This window comes from Bemisia tabaci, chromosome 1, assembly GCF_918797505.1.
Source record: "Bemisia tabaci chromosome 1, PGI_BMITA_v3".
In the NCBI taxonomy this organism is placed as follows: domain Eukaryota; kingdom Metazoa; phylum Arthropoda; class Insecta; order Hemiptera; family Aleyrodidae; genus Bemisia; species Bemisia tabaci.
The window spans coordinates 37,663,591-37,688,905 of NC_092793.1; the positions used below are offsets into that span (position 1 = coordinate 37,663,591).

At 39.2% G+C, this 25,315-nt stretch overlaps 1 protein-coding gene and 1 long non-coding RNA gene across 2 annotated transcripts in view; one reads left to right on the top strand and one right to left on the bottom strand.

Annotated features, from left to right (window-relative positions):
* LOC109040304 (long-chain fatty acid transport protein 4) overlaps positions 1–20,883 on the bottom strand; it is a 53,373-nt gene extending 32,490 nt beyond the window's left edge. The window contains exon 1 of the mRNA XM_019056195.2: positions 20,503–20,883. Within this exon, the coding sequence (XP_018911740.1) occupies positions 20,503–20,544 (42 nt within the window). The 5' untranslated portion in view covers positions 20,545–20,883. The remainder of the gene's footprint in view (positions 1–20,502) is intronic.
* LOC109040306 (uncharacterized) lies at positions 1,417–4,570 on the top strand. Its single transcript, XR_002009817.2, has 2 exons — positions 1,417–2,514; positions 4,219–4,570. It is a non-coding gene; the product is annotated as an uncharacterized lncRNA (long non-coding RNA).
* Positions 20,884–25,315: the final 4,432 nt, after the last annotated feature.

Sequence of the window (25,315 nt, forward strand, 5' to 3'; positions counted from 1 at the left end):
TCAATTTCTTATAAGTCGATTATTGATTTTTCATCATTTCATCTTTTTTTTTACAACTTTAATTATAATTTTTGGTTTAGCATTTTGTGTTTCTTAGTCTCATCTTTAAGGAAACATAACTTGTGAAACTTCACTTACATTTTAAGTGATTAAAAAATAAAATGAAAAGATTAAGTGTAGATTCAAATTCAACACAACATCATCACTTTCTGTCAAAATGATTCTAGTGAGGGCCCTGAAATGGCAAAAATACGTCCATTCTGATCGCATGCGCGGATGGAGTAGTGGCTCTGTCTCATGGACGATCACCAAAGTTAAGTCACGCCGAGCGTGGTTAGTACTTATTGTTAGATGGGAGACCGTTTGGGAATGAGCGCAGCCTGCTAAGCCTCCTGTCAGAAATTCGAGAACGGAAATTCCCAGCAGCGCTCTCTGGTCGTCATTTCGTGAAGTAAACGTGAGAAACTGAAAAAAATACGTAAAATTACACAAGCAGATAATGCGTTTTAAATTTATGTCGTATCAGTTGATTCATAGTACCAACTGATACCAAGTATCATTTCAGATCTGTTGATACTTCTAACTGCTACCACTTATCAGTTTAGATCAGTTGAAGCCATCAACTGACCCGATCTCAATTGATGTCTACTGATGCTCCGCGCCAAAACACCGTTGACAAACTGATACACCGTCAACTGATCATTTTTACCAGGGTGACGTCTATTGAATTTCTATTTGGATCAATTGATGTTCATCAGATGTCAGATCATGCTGAACCAATACCAATTGAACCTCAAGTGAAACGTAGCAAATTTTAACTGTTACCTATTATGAGGCTCAACTTTCCGCCGCGTTGCGCCCTTGTGAAAATTTCCATCTTGCGATGTAAAGTACCTAAAGGAGCCGGACAAGCATTCTGCGAAAAAACCGTGGAGATCGAAGTATTAGATTCCGAATAGTGAGGGCAAGAAGTGGTGGAGGTTCAATTTTGTGGTCATCCGAAGACTTTCCTCCAACATATTTACAGGAGGAAGATCTTACGTAGTACTTACTAGGCCACTATTGAGTTTGAACGAAATCGGCCGAGCCGTTTAAAAATGGCGAGCTCTGAAAGTTTTAGACGGGGGCTGCGTGGCAAGAGGGGAGCGGAGCCGCATAGTGGGTCACGGACTGAAAATTGGTGGACACGATGGCAATGTTGTCGCACAGTGGGCCACGGAGATTCTGCCATTGTCATTCAAGCTTGACTCATTGTTTGTTGAAATTTTTTTGTATGGGGCCTTCCATAAATTACGTACCTAAGGAACTTTTCCCCATTTTTAGACCCCTCCTTCCTCCTCGTAAGGCACCGTAAAGCATCCCTTACCCTCCCCCCTTCTACAAATTACGTAAGGTTCGACTGACACCCCCCCCCTTTTTTTAGATTATCGCAGATCTAAGCATTACGTTTTCTTTTAGAAAAACATTAAATTATTTTTAGGCCAACATTTTTATTAGTGAAACTAAATTTTGGAGGTAAGTTTATAGGAACTATTAATGATACAATCAGGTCAACAGACAAAAATACGTGAATGAGAGGTGCCTGGTCTGATCGGTCAGCAATCAGTACCTACCTATGTGATGTTCTGATTTCCTCTATTTCATCTTGAATTTTATTATCAACCGGACGAAAAATGGATTGTCGCATTTCCATTAATTTAGGATGGAAATCTAACGTTAGGCTCAGCCCTAAATCCCCCCCTCTCGTAAGGCGCCGTAAGGCTGTTTGAGCTCCCTCTCCCTCCCCCTAAGAACCTTACGTAATTAATGGACGGCCCACATCTGACATTACATGAGGGATTTTTATTGCAATCTGGCGACATGAACTCCTTCGAATAATTAATTCCTCCAACAGGACAACGTACCTAAATATAACCTCAAAAGTTTGTCCTCCCCCCCTCCCTTAGGAAAATGCACTCTTCCCGCGATGGACGCGCGAGTCGCTTAGAAAGACAGAACATCTGAGGCCGGACAGTGGACACTCAAACGAAAAAACGCCCGCGCGCATCGGGGGGGGGGGGGGGGGCAAACACCCTTAATAAAACGGCGCGTAGCGCGGTTTATTTTAAACTTTTATTGTTTTGCTTAAAACTGATAGTAAAAGAGCAGAATTTAGTGTACAATCATTTTCATCGATTTAAGCATTATATGTTTTATCAAAAACTGATAAGAAAAAGCTCTTATCGTCGGGGAAAGGAAAGTTTTGTCCTCCAAAAGCGTCTGAAGGGTATACCTTGCCATACACATGCATTGAAATTACCCACGTATTATTTAATTGAATTGAGAAAAATTGCGTCGGTTTCTACGTCGTTTGTCACAAACACATTTCCTGAGAATTTCGGGGCTAATTTTCGCAGCACAATCGTTTTGAAGAAATGGGAAAATAATGGTGGGATAACTCCTTTTTGTGGCAGTAATGTTGTCGCCACGATTCAAAGGAAAGAAGCAAGCCTTTAACTCCAGCTGCCCGAGCGGGTAAGTCGACGCAATCATTAACTGACCTACATCAAGACCTTTATCAGGTAGATCTGAAACACTTCCGGACTTCTGCGGAATAACTATAGGTACCAACAATTCAACCAAAAAAAAAAAATTAAACATTTTCAAAGGGGTACGTGCAAAACGGGCCATTTCCCGCTCGTGTCGGATACCATTGAAACTTGCCCTATTCATTCATTTAACAATGCCCTATGTTTTCCCAAAGTTTCAAGTCCCCAAAAAATTTTGGGGGGTAGGGGGGGGGGGGTCAAAGTTGAAAATCTGCTAAATTTTCGCGAGTTGTTTACTCGAATACTACTAAATATTTTGAAACGCGGTTTAAACGAGCGTTTTCAGCGTGAAAAGAGCTTTCAGAAAATGTATAATATCATAGGGTTTTGTCGACTTAAACTCGTGTTATAGCCTCCGAAGCGCCGGAACGCTATAAAATGACCCGCTTTTTTGTCACGTTCGGGCCGATCCCCAACATACTCCATCTTTAATGTCTTTGAAAAACTGATATGTTGTTCCTGACTCTCTATGGCACTGATATGTCTTTACCGTATCCTGGGGAAAATTTTTGTTCGCGAGTTATAAGTGCGGAAAGGAGCGAAGGTCGGGAAAATCGGCTATTATGAACTGCGCGCGTCGCATGGGTTAGAAGGAGAACGCCCTCTTCTGCTCAGTTCGGCGAATCACACTCCTCTGCCGACCTCGCATTGTTGCCACATGTCTCCTGATCCGTCGCCGCACGCAGTTTAAAAAAGCCAATTTTCCCGACCTTCGCTCCTTTCCGCGCTTATAACTCGCGAACAAAACGTTTCCCCAGGATACGGTAAAGACATATCGGTGCCATAGAGAGTCAGGAACAACATATCAGTTTTTCAAAGAAATTAAAAATGGAGTATGTTGGGGATCGGCCCGAACGTGACAAAAAAGCGGGTCATTTTATAGCGTTCCGGCGCTTCGGAGGCTATAACACGAGTTTAAGTCGACAAAACCCTATGATATTATACATTTTCTGAAAGCTCTTTTCACGCTAAAAACGCTCGTTTAAACCGCGTTTCGAAATATTTAGTAGTTTCTTAGTAAAAAATTCGCGAAAATTTAGCGGATTTTCAACTTTGACCTCCCGCCACTTCCCCCCAAAATATTTTGGGGACTTGAAACTTTGGGAAAATATAGGGCATTGTTAAATGAATGAATAGGGCAAGTTTCAATGGTATCCGACACGAGCGTGAAATAGCCCGTTTTGCACGTACCCCTTTTGTGATGTGTATTTGAGCGTCTTGAGATTTCATGAAATTTTACATGAGATTTCTGTCCATGAAATTTTACTCGCTCCATCTCTGTGCCCTCTCGTTTATGCAAAACGTCGTATTAGTGAAGCATAACATTGCTACTGCCGCATCACCAAACACACCATTTAAAAAGTTTCCGGACTGAGGGTTCATATCATTCTAAAAAGACATCGAACACTTCCACTTTTAAGGAATTTATATTCAGCCTTTTTGAAATTTCACTTTCTATCTCTAGACCATCACAATAAGTACAGCTTAAATGATGTTCGAAATGATTTAAGAATTGTCCCATAGTTTAACATTATTAAATCCTCATCGACTATCGAAAGGTTCTGCCAAGTGCTAAAGAACCACCTCAGACTTTAAATATTTTATATCGTCAGTTCATCCTCTGTTACAGAAATGAGCGACAGGACCTAAACTAAATACCTACATCAGTGGCTTGGGCTCTTCATAACCAAATGCTTCAAGACAGAGAAAAGGAGTAAAAGCGGCAATCTTTACATGTGTTCAGTCGTTAGTCAAGGCTGACTCGTTATAAAAACTATTCTTTCGCACTTTTCGAGGACTGCGCATCGCGTTATGTCGGTCATCGTCGGTCCCGGGGCTATCTTGGGCCAGTTCCGGTCCCAGTTGACATTTCGTCGATCATTATATTGACTGATTTGGTTCCTACTTCACTCCAACGATGTTCAACGCATAGCATTTCGATAGATTAAATGTAAACAATAAAACTGAAAGTACAAAATTGCTATGAGTCCCAGTTTACCTCGTCTTCATAAGCAACGGAGCTCCTTGTCCACCACGTATAGGGAATTTTTTGCGAGTACTTTTTCTTGTTTAAAATGACGGATATCGGGTCGTTTTTGGGCTAACCCTAGCTGATTTTCCACAACTTTCTGCTTTTGGCTCGTTGAAGGTCTAGGTTTTACGAAATGCATCATAATTTGGCCATATCGGATCCCAGGTCTAATACTAGCCTAAACTTAAGTCTGAAAGCCAAATTTGGCCCAAAAAATCCGGATCTTCGGCATTCTACCGTAAACCCGCAAGAGCGTTTTTCTCCAAAATTGGTTGCAAGACCCATGTTTAAGCCAGAATTGGACCCAAAAAGAGACCAAAAATAACCAACTCATGATACGCTCTGTTTTAAAATTTCATTTCCTGATTTAAAAGAAAAAAAAATCGCATTTGAGTTAGAATGTGAATTCATAATTCAGCAGGGTTCAACATTTTGTAGAGCCAATTTTCCCTCCCAATTTTTAAAAAAAAACAAGATGCTTTTGTCAACTCCAGCCGTTTCTGAAGAACAACTTATTTTTTTAAAGTGAATTTACTAAGAAGGAAAGTAAGCATTTTTACTTCCACTCCGATCTCCGAAGTATAAAAAATAAGCTGAACTGCAAAATTTTTTTTTTTTTTTTTTGAGTTTTTTTTTGGCTTCTATTCCTTTATATAGATAAGATAGGAATCTACAGCCATCTATAGACAGAGGGAACTGCAAAATTAAACAGGCAAAATATTACGATTTCATTTGCGTTGTCATTTGCAAACATGACTTGGGGCGTTGCCTGCGAAATATTTCAAAATTCCAAAAACCGACTTTCTACACTATAAGTTGCGATACCTCCTTTTGAGTATCTGGTAACGCTTCGTTTCAGCGTTCTACCGGGCTGATTTTCATGATTTTTGCGGCTATCGACAGGCAATTGTCTCTTGATGACCCGCTCTATACAGATTTTGAAAACATGACCCATTGACCCAGGTTTTTTTATATTACATAGTAAAGTTGCAAATTTTCCCATTTAAACAACGTAAATTTTTATTTATATAGCTCGTTTGAGCGTTCTGCTGGGCCGAATTCCATTATTTTTGCGGTTATCGACAGGTGATAGTCCCGGTGCGGTGACGTTTGCGGACGTGGCGTTTGCGGATTCTAAGAATCGGGTGGCGTTTCCGGATTCTCATATTTTGACGGTGGCGATTGCGGACAGGCGGAGCAGGGCCGGTGGACTTTGCGGACCAGAGAATTTCGGCGGTGGCGATTGCGGACGGAGGGGTAGGCACCTACATATGCAGCCCCCCACCCCTGCGCTGTATATTAAAGAGATAAATTACCTACCGGAGAGGTTCTGGATTCCTTTCCGTGGATGTAGAATGAAAAAAATATTAGTATTAAACATTAGTATTATAGTATAAAAACATATAAGCAGTGATCATACAGTAAATTGTTAAAAAAGGCATATCAGAAATCAAGAAACTGAAAAATCGTCAGTTTCAGTCCATTTTTAGGATGAAAAACATGGTGTAAATTCTAGTCTAAAATTACTGAAAGTCAAAAAATAACATACGAAAAATGAAAACATATTTTAATTTTTTGACTTTCAGTAATTTTGGACTAGAATTTACACCATGTTTTTCATCCTAAAAATGGACTGAAACTGACGATTTTTCAGTTTCTTGATTTCTGATATGCATTTTTTAACAATTTACTGTATGATCACTGCTTATATGTTTTTATACTGATATAATACTAATATTTTTTTTCATTCTACATCCAAGGAAAGGAATCCAGAGCCTCTGCGGTAAGTTTTCTCTTTAATATACAGCGCAGGGGTGGGGGGCTGCATATGTAGGTGCCTACCCCTCCGTCCGCAATCGCCACCGCCGAAATTCTCTGGTCCGCAAAGTCCACCGGCCCTGTTCCGCCGGTCCGCAATCGCCACCGTCAAAATATGAGAATCCGGAAACGCCACCCGATTCTTAGAATTCGCAAACGCCACGTCCGCAAACGCCACCGCACCGATAGTCTCTAATGAGCCCGCTGAAATCAGAATTTGAAAGTAGGACCTATTAGTTTTTTTTTTTATATAAGAGGATATCAGAAAGTTTAGAAAGGGGGGCAAAATTTGAAATTCCCGCCGATGAAAAATGACGGGAATTTCAAAAACGGAAAATTGAAGTAAGCGGGAAATGTTGAATCTTGGTCCGTTGGTGGGGTAAGTGAATCGAAGGTATGCTCTCATGCTATAGACTATCCAAAAGCGACGAAATGCTCCGTTTCGTTTCGGTCTTTGCGTGAAGTTTGAAATAAATACCGATTTTTTCATTCTATTCTTATTGGTCCAATTGCTTCCGGCCAGAGGGAGATTGGATAAATGAGAGTTAGGCATGAAAATATTTTCATTTTTTTGGTCGTTCTTTTCTCGAAGCGGGCGCCAAGCGAAAAGCTCACGAAAATGATGACCCTTTTTCTTATATAATAGTTACATAAAAATGTTCACTTTTAACACTTTCGTATGCATGCGTTGTATAAAAAAATAAAAAAACTTGTCTATAAGAAAAAATTACCTTTTCTAGCTTTTATCATTTTTCATATTTCATGGTCAAGTCTGAACTTAGATTTTACCTTGAATATCTGGCGAACGGGTTGGAATTTCGAAAAACGGTAAAAGACGTGTTCGTTTATATCGAGGGGGACACCTTTTGGCGTATTTGACATTTTCTCAAACCGCGGGGGGGGGGGGGGTGGGCGGGGCGGGGCGGGGGGTGCCCCCCCCACCGTAAATCAAAATTTTCAAATGGCACCCCTACTTTTTTATTTCAAAAATCAATTCTACGCAAAAAACCAAGCCATCCTGTCCAAACCGGATGTAAATCGGACAATTTTTCAGCGATTGGCAGAGGTTGAAACATTTTTTTCATGCTCTTTTCAAAAATTCCCTACGCTCAATGGAATTGCCGTATCAAACCAAACTCTCCGCCAAAAAACTCTTAAACATTGCACTTTCAGTTTAAAATAAGAAAAGAAAAGGAACCCCCCCCCCCACCCCCAAAAAAAAAAAAAAAAAATCTGTACTCGAAAACTTGAGCACGCGGAGCCCTTCTTTGCAATATTGGAATGCGTTTGATCGAACATATCCGAGGGGCGCTCATCGGGGCTCGGTGGGAGTGGTAAGTGTTTGACATGAATTATTATTTTTGTATCTGAAGCATAAGAAACCATGTCCGTGAAGAAACAGCTAAGTAGAAACACAAATGAATTACCTTTTTTTAGGTGAGTTTCAATGATGATTCGCAGTGATGCGATTTTTCAAGTCCTCCATGTTCGGTCAAACGCATTTCAATATCGCAAAAAAGGGCTCCGCGTGCTCAAGTTTTCGAGTACAGATTTTTTTTTTTTTTTTGGGGGGGGGGGGAGGGTTAGTTTCTTTTCTTCTTTTTAATTGGAAGTGCAATGTTTAAGAATTTTTTTGGCGGAGAGTTTGGTTTGATACGGCAATTCCATTGAGCATAGGGAATTTTTGAAAAGATCATAAAAAAAAATGTTTCAACCTCTGCCAATCGCTGAAAAATTGTCCGATTTATATCCGGTTTGGACAGGGTGGCTTGTTTTTTTGCGTAGAATTGATTTTTGAAATAAATAAGTAGGGGTGCCATTTGAAAATTTCGATTTACGGGGGGGGGGCACCCCCCCCCCCCGCGGTTTGAGAAAATGTCAAATACGCCAAAAGGTGTCCCCCTCGATATAAACGAACACGTCTTTTACCGTTTTTCGAAATTCCAACCCGTTTGCCAGATATTCAAGGTGGCTCGTTTTTCGTGAGACACCCTGTATGAGCGTTTTACGTTTTTCATATAAAACTACCATTTAGATAACAGATATGTTTTTTTTATACTTTATTTTAGAAAAACTAAAATTTGTTTTGCTACAAGGGGGAAGCTAAAAAAAACGTTAATCTCTTACACAGATTATGAAGCTAAGAGTGCATTACGCGCAACGCGCGCTCTTCGGCGTTTCCCGCCAACACCATGTATCAGCTGATCAGCTGTTCTGCGTTTTTATTTATTTTCAGGAATTCGCTGATTCTGAAAAGTTGCTAAATGCTTACTACTCGAGGCCCCTCCAGTATAATTTTTTCAAAGGTACCTATTACCAGCGGCGCGCGGCGCTCATGTCCATTAATTCACTCTCTGCATGGGACAATGCAATCATGAACTGACAGTTCATCACAACGGTCAGTTGTATTAGAGTCAATCGAGTCAAAAAATGCTTTCATCTATCGTATTAGATAAACTAAAGCTTCCAAGTAAACAAGCTTTAAGTATGAATATAAACTCTGATCTTAATGATCAAGGGCATGGTTCAAAATACTCATTGTAGAAATGCGTAGCTCGTGATCAGTGTCATTTTCCAATAATACAATGCTTGATCCGCCCGTTTAAGATCAAACAAAAGCTTCTGAAAAGGAATTGTAAGCGTGAAATTCTTTTTTTTCAGTCTTTAAATGATCAAGATCCGCCAACAGGTTTAAAACACTATTTGCAAAAAGTGCGGATCTCGTGATAAAGTGCTGACAATTCTTAGTGCTGAAAACGCGAATCACGTGGAGCTGTACGGACTCTAATAGCGTGGACCGAAAAATCAAAACACAGCGGTGGCGCTTCGTGCGCGAAACAATTTCTTACTGCACACCACTATAGATTAACCTTAGTTGTATTTTGTTCGGAGGCAACACTCGCAACATGTTGTGAAAACAAGCAACAATCGCATTTTGTTCGAAGTTGTTTTGTGTTGTGGGGGGGCGGGGCTTATTTTTACGCGCAAAATTTGGGAACCCCTACAGAAACATTGGTAAGAGGCAATAGTCTAGGTGCGGAGGGAAAAATAGCGGAAATAATTGGTTTACACGATTTTATTGTTTTAAGTTGTTCATTTGGGTATACTGAACGCTCACAAAAAAGTCCCCACGAATCCGAGGTGGGCTAAACCCAGGGGAGGGGGGAAAGGGTAAAATCGGGATATTTTCGGGTTTTTCTTCATTTTAGTGGTTTAAATGTTGGCTTGAGCGCGAAAAAAGATTGTTATCAATTTGAACTATCGTGAAATGCCCAACAATGAGTATACCTAACACTCCGGATCCATTAGGCCATTTTTCGGCATTTAACGGCTTGAATGGAAAAAAAATGATTATGTACACTCAATATAAAATGTCCGAGTGGAATTATTTTAAAAAATGCGTAAGCCCCCCCCCCCCCCCCCGTAGCCTTCCTTCCCCCACTACCACAAAAAATTATTTTCAACTCGTCCGATTTTACTCCTGGTAACATGACACTGTGCAACTAGGCATAAAGGTAGAAAGTGATCCTTGTTTAGTTCGACACGTCGAGTTCTAAGATTAGCCCCGTTTTCATGCATCGCATCGCATGCATAATTCCACTCGGACATTTTATAGTATGCCGAAAAATGGCCTAATTGAGGGAAAGGGGGAGGGTAGTTGGCGAGGTGGTAAGGGTATTTGAGGGTAATGAGGCGGTAATGCAAATAAAGCTAGGAGTATTTAGAGCTCTTTTTGTTCAAGTTTCATGATTCTTTGTGGTAAATATGAGTATTACTGCATTAAGACCAATATTAATACCGCTACAGATGGGAACACCTAAAAATCCCGATTTTAGGGTAAAAAATAACGTCATTTGGTGGGGAAGGGGAGGGGGCGAGGGGATTCGAAATGTTAGGTATACTAGCTCATTGTTGGGCATTTCACGATAGTTCAAATTGATAACAATCTTTTTTCGCGCTCAAGCCAACATTTAAACCACTAAAATGAAGAAAAACCCGAAAATATCCCGATTTTACCCTTTCCCCCCTCCCCTGGGTTTAGCCCACCTCGGATTCGTGGGGACTTTTTTGTGAGCGTTCAGTATACCCAAATGAACAACTTAAAACAATAAAATCGTGTAAACCAATTATTTCCGCTATTTTTCCCTCCGCACCTAGACTATTGCCTCTTACCAATGTTTCTGTAGGGGTTCCCAAATTTTGCGCGCAAAAATAAGCCCCGCCCCCCACAACACAAAACAACTTCGAACAAAATGCGATTGTTGCTTGTTTTCACAACATGTTGCGAGTGTTACCTCCGAACAAAATACAACTAAGGTTAATCTACAGTGGTGCGCAGTAAGAAATTGTTTCGCGCACGAAGCGCCACCGCTGTGTTTTGATTTTTCGGTCCACGCTATTAGAGCCCGTCCCTACAGCTCCACGTGGCTCCTTGAGCTTTTATGAAAGTTAAAGGAATTTCTGTTAAAATCGAAGAGTCATATAAGCCCTAGCTATAGGTAACACTCTTCTTCCTATTAACGCTAAAAATACGTGAAAAGTAATATCTGAAGCTCTGAAACTTAATCCCAGAAAAAAGTAGGGTTAAGCATGATCACCTTGATGCAACCAATCGCGAGTGATCGCCTTAAGCAGTTGCAGATATCTCTCTTTCGCCGTGAGCTGTCTCTCTTGTTCCTACAGATATCCCATAAGAGAAACTCAGATCAAGTTATAGCTTTTAGTATTCAACTTTCAAAGCTCGCGTTTGTGTCCAAGCATTCCAGGCGTAAGCTGCCAGGACTTATATGAGTCTTAGAATTTAATATATCTATTGTGATATTTATATTATCATTGATTTCGGAGCCGGATTTCAGCAGCGCGAGGTGGCGGATTTTTTCGGAACTTCAGCTGAAGATTCACCTTAACTCATTGACTTAAAAACTGACGGCTCCCAGCCGTCCGTTGATTGTTTGCGTTATTTCGGCGATTCTCCGGTAGATTGCGTTCTCATCAATGTTTATACAGGGTGTCCCAAAAGTCCGTACCCCCCCTCGTAACTTTTGAACGGTTAGAGATAGAAAAACGAAACTTTGGGAGTGTTTCTATCTTAAAGGGGTCCATCTTCTTGGGGGGGGGGGGGGTCAAAATTTTTGTCCCCCCCTCAGGGGAGCCGCGGGAGCCCCCAACTTTTTTTTCAAATGGTAATCCCTATCTTGTGATACATCACTAGAAAGAGCATAAAAAATTAAGAATTTTGGCGCAAACCGCAAATCAATATCTTAATTTTTGACCGAGTTATGATAGGTCAAAGGTCAAATTTGACCTATTTTCAAAACATCATTTCTCCAGTTCAAATCATCGTAAAGGAAAAAATAAAACGGGAAAATTTACCAAATTGTAAGCACTTTCAAGTAAAAATCACAGAAATTACTTCAAACTAATTTTAAGGGGGGTTTCGGACCCCCAAATACGTCATTTTAAAGGTCATACGATATTCTCGCGAAATGAGCCAATTTCCCCTTACTTTTCCTCAACGTTATCTTAGTGAGTTCAAAATTAGTTCAACATTGCGTTTTCAAGCCCCCAAATTTCGAACAAAGTTTTAAAAAAAAAATAAAATTTAAATGGTTGAATTGAATCACCTTAAATTTCGTTTTTGGAACTTTGCTCGAAATTTGGGGACTTGAAAACGCAATGTTGAACTAATTTTGAACTCACTAAGATAATGTTGAGGAAAAGTAAGGGGAAATTGGCTCATTTCGCGAGAATATCGTATGACCTTTAAAATGACGTATTTGGGGGTCCGAAACCCCCCTTAAAATTAGTTTGAAGTAATTTCTGTGATTTTTACTTGAAAGTGCTTACAATTTGGTAAATTTTCCCGTTTTATTTTTTCCTTTACGATGATTTGAACTGGAGAAATGATGTTTTGAAAATAGGTCAAATTTGACCTTTGACCTATCATAACTCGGTCAAAAATTAAGATATTGATTTGCGGTTTGCGCCAAAATTCTTAATTTTTTATGCTCTTTCTAGTGATGTATCACAAGATAGGGATTACCATTTGAAAAAAAAGTTGGGGGCTCCCGCGCCTCCCCTGAGGGGGGGACAAAAATTTTGACCCCCCTCCCCCCCCCAAGAAGATGGACCCCTTTAAGATAGAAACACTCCCAAAGTTTCGTTTTTCTATCTCTAACCGTTCAAAAGTTACGAGGGGGGGTACGGACTTTTGGGACACCCTGTATGAGTAGTGTGGCCACTCTTTGACTTATTGTGTACGGTAATTTCTTGTTTTGTTACGGTATTTTCATATTACTATGCGTTTGAACATGAAATAGCCTCAAACTTTTCTGATTTTCGCTGATTTTGCGATTTTTGCGACTTTGACAGCTATAAACCACAATAAAAAATCATTTTGTTCAAAGTTTTCACCATTTTTCTCAAACGTTGTATTAAGAATGCGTATTGTGTCAATTTTTGTGTCATTTTTTTCCGCTATTCGCATGTTTTTGCACCTGGACTGCAAGTCGTTTTTATGTTGTTGCCCAAGACAACGCTGTTTTCTAACCTAAAATTGAATTCGCTTTCTCATTGGTTATTCAGAATCACTCAAAAGAAACAAGAAAAAAACAGCAATTATAGTCGTATTTTGTTCGGAGGCAACACTCGCAACATGTTGTAAAAACGAGCAACAATGACATTTAGTTCAAAGTTGTTTTGTGTTGTGGGGGCGGGGCTTATTTTCGTGCGGAAAATTTTGGAACCCCTACAGCAACATTGTTGCACAACAACTGCAACGTGCTCAGAGCAGGTCGCTTTTACGTTGTTCAAGAGAGCAACGCTGATTTCTAACTTAAAATTGGAAGTTGCTCTCTCATTGCGGTTGTTCAGAATCGCGTAAAAAGAAACAAGAAAAAAACAGAAACATTTTGTTGTTTCGAACATAACACGACTAATTTGTTGTTTCGAACAAATCACGACTCTGAATGTACAGCAATGTTGCTTCAGGGGTTTCCAAATTTTGTGCGCGAAAATAAGCCCCGCCCCTACAACACAAAACAACTTTAAACAAAACGCGATTGATGATGCTTGTTTTCACATGTTGCGAGTGTACGACAACAGACAATACGAACAAAATACGACCAAGGTTCGACTAGTTTACGGTGAAAGGATGGAAGTTTTCGGTTAGCTGATCTACTTATGAGACATGTACAGGAGAAATGACCTCTACCTCTCCCGCCCGGCAAGAATGGTTGCGAGTTCGTTGCCGCAACGTTTTTTAACAATGCTTCTAAAAACGTTTATTGGCTACGCTTTTAATATTGTTGTCAAAATGTTGTGAAAAAGTTGTAAGTCGACATTTTTTTAAAGCGTTTTTACAACGTTATTAAAAACGTTGTAAAAACGCTTTAAAAAACGTTAGTAAAAACGTTGTTAAACAATGTTGTTCTAGTGTGTTACGCGAACGTTGTAAAAACGCTTTAAAAAACGTTAGTAAAAACGTTGTTAAACAATGTTGTTCTAGTGTGTTACGCGAACGTTGTAAAAGCGTTTTATTGCTATGTTGTCACATCGTTTTCGTTTACATTGCTGTAACGTTTGATAAAAAATGCCATAGCTTGGCAAAGAGCGCGTGCAAGCACATGATGTGCTGCACATCGGAGGGAACACTTTTACACTGAAATTTCAGGTGTTTTCTCCTCTGTTGTTTCTCAACAGATGATTTTCTCCAATCAATATAAGAGAATGCACCCACATACAATGTCGCAAAAATATCCATAAAAAAATAATTAAATAGAAAAAATTAGATGGATACTTGAAAAAATAAAAAAAATAAATAACTAAAGACAACATAAAAAAAAATAAAAAAAAATAGATAGGCAACACAAAAAATAAAATAATAAAAAAATAATAGTAAAAAATAGATAAATAAGGGCAAAATTAAAAAAATAATAAGTCCAGGCAAATAAGAAAAAGAGCCTGCAAAATCCCGGGTAGCAATGTTTACATTAATTGCTGAATCCGAATTTCAAATTTGCACCAAAAAATTCGGACCGGAAAGTTGCCAAATTTGGCAAAAATGGCTTAAAAGCGGCCTTTTTTCCGGATTATGGCCTGTAACTTGCCAAAAATTGATCTGACGATAAAATTAGTTATTTTCAGAAATTAATTAATAAACTCGTTAAATTTCCTATAAGAAAGTTCCTATTCACTTTTTTCGCTCCAGGCAAAATCAAGCAAGCTGGTGGGCTCCGAACATTGAAAAATGAGCGAAAATTGTGTTTTTCGCGGTTTTTGCCCGATGTCTCCTGTTTAATCGTCTGACTAGAAATTTCTGGACAAATCAAGTGAAGATGATAAAATTTACACTTAGTGAAATGAATTTATGTAAATAATAAGGATAACCCAACACATTACAGTACGCGCAATTTTCGCACATTTTACAAAGTTCGGAGCCCGGCAGCGCGCTTGCATGATTTTGCCTTGAGCGGAAAAGTGTATAGGAACTTATTTATAGGAAATTTAACGAGCTTTATTTCTGAAAATAACTAATTTTATCGTCAGATTAATTTTTGGCAAGTTACAGGTCATAATCTGGTAAAAAGGACGATTTTAGGCCATTTTTGCCAAATTTGGCAACTTTCCGGTCCGAATTTTTTGAAGCAAAGTTGAAATACGGATTCAGCGTCAAAAATTACATGTGAATCAATGAAAACATTGCTACCCGGGATTTTTGCAGGCTATGGCCCCTTTTTTGGCTTATTTGCCTTGACTGAAAATAATAAAAAATAAATAAATGAAGACAAAATTAAAGAAAATAAAAAAAGAATATGAAAAATAAAATAAAATAATAAAGTAATAAAAAAATTGGCCTCCGGCCAATTTATGCGAGGCGCAAGCGCCGCGTAGGTACCGGCGCTTCGCGCCGGCATGTGGGGGGGCTTCGCCCCCCATCATGGTGCGAGAATCGCACAACACTTTCTCGCTTTTGCCAGCGCTCCGCGCGATCATAGACACTTTTGCTGGAATATTTAGAAAAATACTGTCAATTTCATAAAATCATAAAGTTTGATTGGAATTTTGATCGCAGGATAATAGTTATGAAATTTTTATTCAAACCCCTGAACTTTATTGTAAATGTCTTCGCGATATGTGATGAATTCATATATTCGGACTCGACTTATTGATTTTATGAGGCATTTTCAATTAAATATGTAATTGATTAACAAAGTCTCCTATCAAATACGGCGATCCGTAAAAATCTTAGCTTTTCTACGATTCATTAGGATCCATTAGATTCATTGACATCATACTTCAGATACGATTTTATATTATAATCTTTCCTTAAGCACGGTCAAAAGCCATCAAATATCTACTTTGATGGGTAGAATGACTATTCGATGTTTAAATAGTCTTAAAACTAAACGGTTTTCGCCTAGCATCTCCCAAATTTTAAAGTTGGCGGGCGAATCTACCTGCTGGAAGGTTCACCACACGCCCGCCAAGAGCCTCATCTCCTTACCGCGTATCCCCGTAATTCAAAGCGAAAACAATAGAGAGCGCCATCTCCTTGCTGCTCGTATACCTGTGTACTTAAACACAACAACAACAACAACAACAACAACGTCGACAAATGTCAACAAACCTCGGGTTCTCAATCATTAAATTTCAATCATGTTTGTGCAGTATTATTATATTATATTTGTGTTCAGTACCTCGGAAAAAGGATCCCGCAAAAGATGGAATCTGCCGGGATTCTAAATTCATTAACAACAAACATATTAGTTTCTAATAAAGATGTAAGTGTCAGTTCTTGCGTTAGCTTCATTCATAGTATATAATGTAAGTACCTAATTAGTTGTCTAATTTTGCTTGGTGTATACCTATGGAGTAATTTTGGAGATAGTATATGATGCATTATATAATGCATTTGAATTCCCAGGTTTCACCTGACTCAATGCGTTTGCTGCTATTATCTAGAAACGTTCCGACTCATTTATCGGAGAATTGAGCGTTTCCTATCGGCCCCTCTGCAATTATGAGATTAGTCCAAGGATCCTTTAGGAACTTAAATTAATGACTCAGATGGTGCTTTTGAGCCAACTTTGAAAGAATTAAAGGCATTTTTTTCAAAATCTACAGTCCATGAGCTCTCCGTGTGGCCGAAGTGCTCTCCTCGCTACATGACGCGTAACCCGTCAATTTTTAGTTTAGTCCAAAGACCTCATCATAGAAACTTAAATTAATGAACCAGGTGGTGCTCTTATGCCAACTTTCGAAGAATTAAAGGCATTTTTTTTTCAAATTTACAGTCTTTGAAAATGAGCCGTTTGTGTGATGTCGCGGAGCAAAGTGCCCTACTTTTGGGCCTCGTAATCCCTTGAATTTTGAGTTTAGTCCAAAGATCTTTTAGGAACTTAAATTAATGACCCAGGTGATGTGCTTGATGCCCACTTTTAAAGAATTAAAAGCATTTTTCAAAATTTACAGTCCCTCAAAATGAGCTTTCCGGATGATTTTGCTGAAAATGGACCTTTAACCCAATTTGACCCTAGCCCCCCAAATTTTAGCGTACCCCAAAATCGTTCGACGTGCATAAGGAGACCATAGATATGGTGTTCTGTGCGAATTTTGAATGAAATCGAACAGATAGATTCTGAGATATCGCTGTACACAGATTTGGGGGATAGCTGACGTACGGACACACATTTTTTCAAGTATGGTTATTTTGACTCCTGGGACCTTAAAACGTCTAGAAATGATGAAATTTCAACTTTTTTTTTTTTTTTTTTTTCTTGGAGGATGACAATACTTCCTCTCTACCCTAGGGGAGCGAGAAAGTAAAAATTAATAATAAATAATTACAACATAGTATGTTGTATAATCAATGGTATTCTTTTTCTCGTCAATTTTATTGACAAGAAAAAGAAAACCATTTCTTGAACACAATTACAAACTTAAAAATTCTCAAAACAAAAAAGAGTAAACTAAATGCGAGATCAAAAATTAGGATGATTGAAGACGAATGAGTTGATCGGATTGACTTTTTAAAATACTTTGAAAGGAACGGTAAAAGGGACATAAAATGTTTTCGAACTTTCGAATGAAATTTCTCTTTGATTATTTATTTGACCTTACATCTCCCAGACAACCGGTGCGACTCACCACGTACACTCAATCTTGAATGGTAGATTTAGGATTCAAAATAACTATTTTCAAAATAAATTCCCATAACAACCAAAATCCCAGGTGCTACTCAACACGTGCACACACTTGGAATTGATCGATTACGAGAGAATTATTTTGTCCTAAATAAATAAAATAGTATGTCTGTTTTCGAATATAAAAATCGTTAAAAAAAAAAAATTAGCGCATTCTGTAGGAACGGCGAAGTACCGCAGTACACCGGTCGGCCGCGCGCCACGCGAGCGCTCTCGCGGAGCGATCTGGAACCTCTTGTACCCGACTACCTAGCTGTTTAGCGTGTGCACGGTGGCTCAGTTGCTCAGACTTCTGAGAAAAAAGTCGGTTATTTATTATTTTAGCTTAATTAATTAATTAATTGTTTTCACCAAATTCACTAAAGAAAGTCGCGAGGCTAATTAATTTAGGCAAGTAGTTTAATGTAAGAAAAAAAATTATTTAATTGTATATTTAATTTATTGGAGTCGAATGAAGTTGGTCGACGCATACGAAAGCTAGATGAAATGGATTTGATGGGGTCCCGACCGGTGCTACATCGCAGGGATCCGACCAAAATGAATTAAACGTCCAATCGGATCCTCTCTATTGCGGAGCTGTGCACGTGATGAGTAGCACGCTTGCAATGGAAAGTTCAAATTCGTTTGTAATTATTTACTTGTGTGACGCATCCATTTTCGGGTAGCTCCTATGGTAAATAATTACATGAAATCTTTATTAGTAATCCCGAATTGAATTTTTTTTTTTTTTAACGATTTTTATATTCGAAAACGGACATACTATTTTATTTATTTAGGACAAAATAATTCTCTCGTAATCGATCAATTCCAAGTGTGTGCGCGTGTTGAGTAGCACCTGGGATTTTGGTTGTTATGGGAATTTATTTTGAAAATAGTTATTTTGAATCCTAAATCTACCATTCAAGATTGAGTGTACGTGGTGAGTCGCACCGGTTGTCTGGGAGATTTAAGGTCAAATAAATAATCAAAGAGAAATTTCATTCGAAAGTTCGAAAACATTTTATGTCCCTTTTACCGTTCCTTTCAAAGTATTTTAAAAAGTCAATCCGATCAACTCATTCGTCTTCAATCATCCTAATTTTTGATCTCACATTTAGTTTACTCTTTTTTGTTTTGAGAATTTTTAAGTTTGTAATTGTGTTCAAGAAATGGTTTTCTTTTTCTTGTCAATAAAATTGACTCTAGTACGTTCTTTGCTCTCATTATTCCGTCCTGCAAAACCTGTCCTCACCTCAGGAAAATTACATTTTTGATTACGCACTTCGAGTGTGTTGGCGCCCGAACCCAGGCGTCCCGACGAGCATCTGGCACCCAAAATGTGTGGCTTGATCTGCTGAAGCTCGATCCTTTCCGGAAGGCTTGCTTTCTGACGATCAGGATCGTACGAGCTCTCGCTTTTCCTCGCCACACGGGGGTCCTCACTCGGAAAATTTTGAAAAACAAACCTTTTTAGACGCAGTTTTAAGCCATTCTGAAGGAAAAATAAATGAAAAATGGTTTCACATATTCGAGTCACTTTACGTGGTTTTAAATGAGGAAAATTGTACCACAAGATCTCAGCACCACCTTCGGCGCACCAACCTGCCTTGTTCCCTTACGCACTTGTCCGGAAAGGGGCGCCCTGTCTCTAAATAAGAAAGCATGCTCTCTTTTAACAAGAAGGCGCCCTCTCACATCTTCATTGTTGCATGATTATTATTTTTTTTTTTCATTTTCTGGAAAGCAGCAGGGCGTCAGGGCGCCTGGGCGGGAGGGCGCACCGGGACATGTCCCGGTGGACCAGTACGCCCCTGCCGCAAGTCCGCGTTGAATTTTAAGAGTAAAAATGTGGAGTGCGCCTAAAATAAATCACCGAGCTTTTCTTTCAGTGTACGTTAGGACAACTTTTTCAGCAACGTTGCGACAACGTTCCCTTAAAACGTTGCGCTCCGTGGACAAAAGTAACGTCTTCTCAACGTTGTGACAACGTTAGACAGGAACGTTCCTCGATTTTCAGCGACGTTGCTACAACGTTGCTGCAACGAAGCATTGCCGGGCGGGCTGAGTAGAGATAGGTGGTACCGTAATCGGCCGATTAACGTAATGTCAGAGCTGACCGATCAGTTTAAGAACGCATTTTGGTGATCGACGGCACCACTGATCTATTAAAGAAAAGCTCTTTAGTTCCGATTCAGCCTTGGCGGGAAGTTTCAAATAAAATGCCGATTTCCACGATCGATGCTTACAGCAGGTCCAATCGCTTTCCGCTAGAGGGAGCTTGGATCAATAAAAAGTTATTTCCATTTGTCAACTGTTGACGAAATCCGTGAGCAGTTAACGAAATACGTCATCAAAACAAATTTTCGTTCCCCGTATGTGATTAAGTGGGTGTAGCGTAGCCTTTCCCGCCGATGCTCTTCACACAGTCTGGGTCCGACATCATGGGAGAATGCAATAGTGTATTTTCTTCGGAAAATATACAATACATTTCCGGGGGAGGCCCCGAGGCCCCCAAACCCCCCCCCCCCCTTCAAGATGTCCGGATCCGCCTTGGTCATGAACTTCGAATGAATCCACTTCAAAAGCACGGTTACAAAAATCATTCCATATAGGTGAAGTATTATAAGTCGTGCTTTGTGAAGCGCTGACAATGCAGTTTATGTGATTGGAGTAAACGCACAAAACCCAAAGAAGATGAGGTTAAAAAAATTTTCTTATAACATTCTGTCCTTTGATTTATCTGCGTTTTTTTGTAGGAATGCGTAAATTGGGCTGCCTTTCTCTAATTATATGTTTGTAAATTAGGCTTAACCTTGTTCCCCAAGACATGGAATTTTAAATCTGTTTAAGTTTCATGATCGAAATGATGGTAATTTTGCACCTGTTTATCTTGATCAGTTTGATCATCTTTCGGGGTATTCATCTTAGCTTCGCCAGCGTTTCCATAAATTCCTGATGATCCAAAGTCGTAACAAGCAGAGAACAAACGAAGAAACTTGTAAAAACAATTTAAGCAACCACCAAAGAGGCACTTCTTATATCTCAGAACTACGGAATTCTTACTAACAAGGACTGTGCGTATCACAATTGAATGGGAATGACGTTAAAATCATACATTCTAGGCTCGATTGACGTCAGTTCTAGCGTTTATCACATGTGAATCGACCACGAGAGTGAACGTCTACCTTATGAATTTTTCGACGCGCGCACAACTGACGTGAAACGGCGAAACCGAGCTGAACCGAGCTACTGACTGCCGTTATATGCCGTGCTGGCTGGTGCTGATCGAGAACGAGCCGAGCAAAGCAACGCTGCCAGTGTTGAGCTGATCAGCGTGAAGATGAGTACGCATCCTCCTGGTGCAGCACTGCGCTGCCTCAACGCTGCGCCGCGCCACGCCGCACGATGGCTGATCGTGTCGTGTCTTCCTGCAATGTTTTCTTTTTTTCGTACAAGAATTAATTCTATTATCCAACTGATTCAGGCTTAGCATCGCGCCATGAGCATAGAGTACAATAGAGTCGCAATGTACTGGATCGCCGATGAAGCCACTTTTGGAAGCTGTTTTGTCCAGTACACGAGAGACTAGTGTGCGGCGACTAGCGATGACGCATGCACTGGGACTCGCGCTCAGCGTTCCCCACTCCCAACTCGGCTCTACAGCAGAACGTCTGTCAGGTCCACACACATTGAACCAGCTAAGTATGCCGGTAAAAAGTCTGAAATTGAGTCCATATATGAATATTATCTAGGAGTAACATACATTAATGAATTCATTATGGCTTTGAATATCTATTTCAAGCAAAATTTGCACAAATTAATATCGATGAAATTAAAAAATGTCGAAAAAACACAAGCAGTCGTTGATTTCTCCATAAGCCACCGTGTTAAAAAATGCCGGTTGGTTCACACTTGGTTTAAGTCAGAAATTAAATCCCTATATGAATATTCTCCAGGAGTAATATACATCATTGGATTCATTATGGCTTTGACTATCTAACTATAGCCAAAGTTGCAAAAATTAATGCTGAAACAAGAAAATTTATACATTTCTTTTTTGCACAATATTTGGAGCACAGTGGCCGAATTGGGGGGGGGGGGGGGGGGAGCGAAATAAAGCATCAATTCCACTGGAAATCACGAACTTGCTGAAATTTTCACGTACCTATAACGCAGATATATACGAAAGCTGGGTAGTAGAATGTTAATTTGCATTTAGGAAGGGGGAGGAGGGGCAACAGGATCGGTGGCAGACGCGCAGAGGATATGCGAACAGCGTAGGGCGCGCGCGCTCAGCGCGGGGCTAACTTTGACGAGCCATAGCTCGCGATCTAAACGTTTCCCCAAGATGCGGTTTTTTGCATCTTAAAGGAAATTAAGTGTAAAATCTAAAAAACTGGTTTTTGTTTTAGTAGAGTCATTGCGCGGTGCCGAAACACGACAAAATTGAAAATTTTGTCCCCTAAAAAATTGAAAAATTGCTAAAAATTTGCATTAAATTTAACTTTTTTTCAATTTTTCTGGTATCAGCAGATAGATCTTTTTGAGATCTTTCATTTAAAAAAAGTTCAACTCAATCCGACTTTTCGCTCAAAAGTTATAGGCAGTTGAAGGTTTTGACTTTGACCCCCCCCCCTCTCTGGGGGGGCCTAAGTCAAAATGACCGCCATATTTGAACGTCTCGCATGCTACTGTATCACTCCTGAAAAGATGGATCATATCTGATAGGGGGCCAAATCTAATGGGGGATGGAACAACCTCTTTCATTCAAAATTCATTACTTACAGAATACTAATTCAAGGAAGGGGATCATACAAAACGTTACGTTTTTTTTCTTCTTCTTCTTTTTTGAGTAGTGCAGACGTATGTTACAGGTGGGTTATGAAGATGAGGGAGAGTGAAAAAAATCTGAATTTCAGAATACGTATTTTATAGCTCCCCTAAGCACCCACCCACACACACTTTTTTTGAGGCGAACGAGCGGCGTTCGTCTTAAAAATTCACATGAAGTATCAAATTTGCAATGCACGGAAGAAAATGAAATCGCTGATTCAACAATTTTGTGGTTAAAAGAAGTGTTCGACGTGTTTCATCGTAGATTTTACTATTAAAAATGCTAATGCAACCACCCCCGTAGCTCAATTTAGCTTTCCATTATTGAAAAAGGACATTTGAGGGGCACAAGTGCAGTTTTTGCTATTCCGAGAAATGCGTGTTTAAAGTTTCGAAATTACATGGATCCATATGGCGGAGAGAAAGCTCAAACTGACTCTTTGATGCTTTAAAATTGGAAATTTGGAACGAATTTTCCACAGAATATGCATTAAGACTAGTTTTACTTAATATCATTGATATCTTAATTTTTTCAAAAACTGCATTTATGCGCCTTGTCCTCCAAGCTCCTCATTTGGAACAAGTCGGACAGTTTGTAAGTACAAACCTGTTAAATGAGCAATTTAATTTTTTCGGTGGATATTCCCATGCATTTAAACTCACTTTTTACGGGTTGGTTCCGCAGCATGTAACAAATCACGCCGACGATTTGCAAGTTCAACTAACAATGTTTTTTTTCCAACGAAGTTTATCTCATAAAAAATTCAAAATTGAATTTTCATTTTTTTTGTTGGTTCATACGCAGCCTCATTCATTCGCATAAGTTTCATAAGTTTTACGTGAAATTGCCACAATATCCCCCTAGAGTCCCAATATACTGAGAGTCAAGACAATGCGAATCGAACCTAACCTAACTCGAATATGTATTCGAATGCGATTATTCGAATGCTCGAATTTGCGATTTGGGAATCCATGGCGGCAAACGGAAATTTGATTTGAACTTGTCCTCTTGATTTTTCCGCATTTCTTCTTCGAAACGTATCTTAAATGCCTAAAACGAGAAAGTTAAGTATGAAGGGCCGTTCGTAACTAAAGATACGAATGTAGGCAATATATAAGAAATGATGTAATATATGAAATATTCAAAATATATATGAAATTTTGAAGTATATATGTATACGAAACTGTCGCAATATATAAGAAATGTGTCAATATTTACGAAATCGACTCCAAAATATATGGCGAAAATCGTGCAATATATAAGAAATGTGTCAATATATAAGAAATCGACTTTACAATATATATGGCGAAATTCGTGCGATATACAGGGTGATCCATAAGTCCTTTCCATCCCCTCTAAATTTTTACCTAATTGAGGCAAAGATTTGAAACTTGGGGGATGTTCTTAGGTCAATGGGAGCTACTTTCTGGCCCCCTAAAATTTTCCGGGGAACCCTTAAGGAGGAGGGGGGATGGAAACTAATAATTTTTTCAATTGAGAAGACCCCCTTTGTTGTACCTTGTTCGAAAGAGCATCAAAAAAGGAAACTTTTCGGGTAAACGAGAAGTCAATATCTTAAACCGTTTCAAAATGGCGTTCGGTTGAAATTCAAGATGGCCGAAAATTGACACCGATTGTTTGTCAATGGATTTGCAGAAAATCGGTATTTACGGGTATATTGATAGGAGAAAAATTAATTTGAAGTTAGATTTTCTAAAAAAACAACAAATTTCCAAAATGGCCGAAAATTCAGACACTTGGGAGTTAGGGATATTTTGGCATGAGATTAACAAATTTGAAGTTAGATTTCTGAAGGAAAAAAAAATTCTATAAAGGCCGATTTTTTTTTTTTTTTTTTTTTTTTTTTTTTTTTTTTTTTTTTAGAAATCTAACTTCAAATTCGTTTTACTCCTGACAAAATACCCGAAGATACCGATTTTCGCGCAAATCCATTGACAAACTACCGGTGTCAATTTTCGGCCATCTAGAATTGTAACCGAACGCCATTTTGAAACGGTTTGAGATATTGACTTCTCGTTTGCCCGAAAAGTTTCCTTTTTTGATGCTCTTTCGAACAAGGTACAACAAAGGGGGTCTTTTCAATTGAAAAAATAATTGGTTTCAATCCCCACTCCCCCTTAAGGGTTTCCCGGAAAATTTTAGGGGGCCAGAAAGTAGCTCCCTTTGACCTAAGAACATCCCCCAAGTTTCATAGAGGGGATGGGAAGGACTTATGGATCACCCTGTATATCGCTCGAATTTCGCCATATTTATTGTGAAGTCGATTTCTTATATATTGACACATTTCTTATATATTGCACGATTTTCGCCTTATATTTTGGGGTCGATTTCCTAAATATTGACACATATCTATATATGTACAAAGCCCCCCCCCCCTGTATCACCCTGTATATCTTGAATATTTCATATATTACATCATTTCTTATATATTGCCAACATTCGTATCTTTAGTTACAAACGGCCCTTCATAAGTTAAGACTGCGACTTTTTATAATACACTTACTTTTTTTGGTAACATGCTGTAATCTCAGATAAAGTTAGTTTTTCTTCTGCTCATGGTGGTCCTGCCGGTTCAAACAGACCGTTACAGTCCTAGATGACCGTTACTCCCAAATGAAATTAATCGGTCGACGACGGACCGAAACTAACCTAAAGTTATACAAATATGAGCGTGTAAGTGAATTTGGGCAAAAATCAACCTAAAATACTTTGTTTCCGCAATTTTATTTAGTTCCCGCCCTACATTTGAATTTCAAACTTGTCCCGATTTCGCCGCCCATCCTATAGCCAATAGTAGAGGTGATTGAAAAGAAGCTTCATTCTTTGCTTTTAGAGTCCT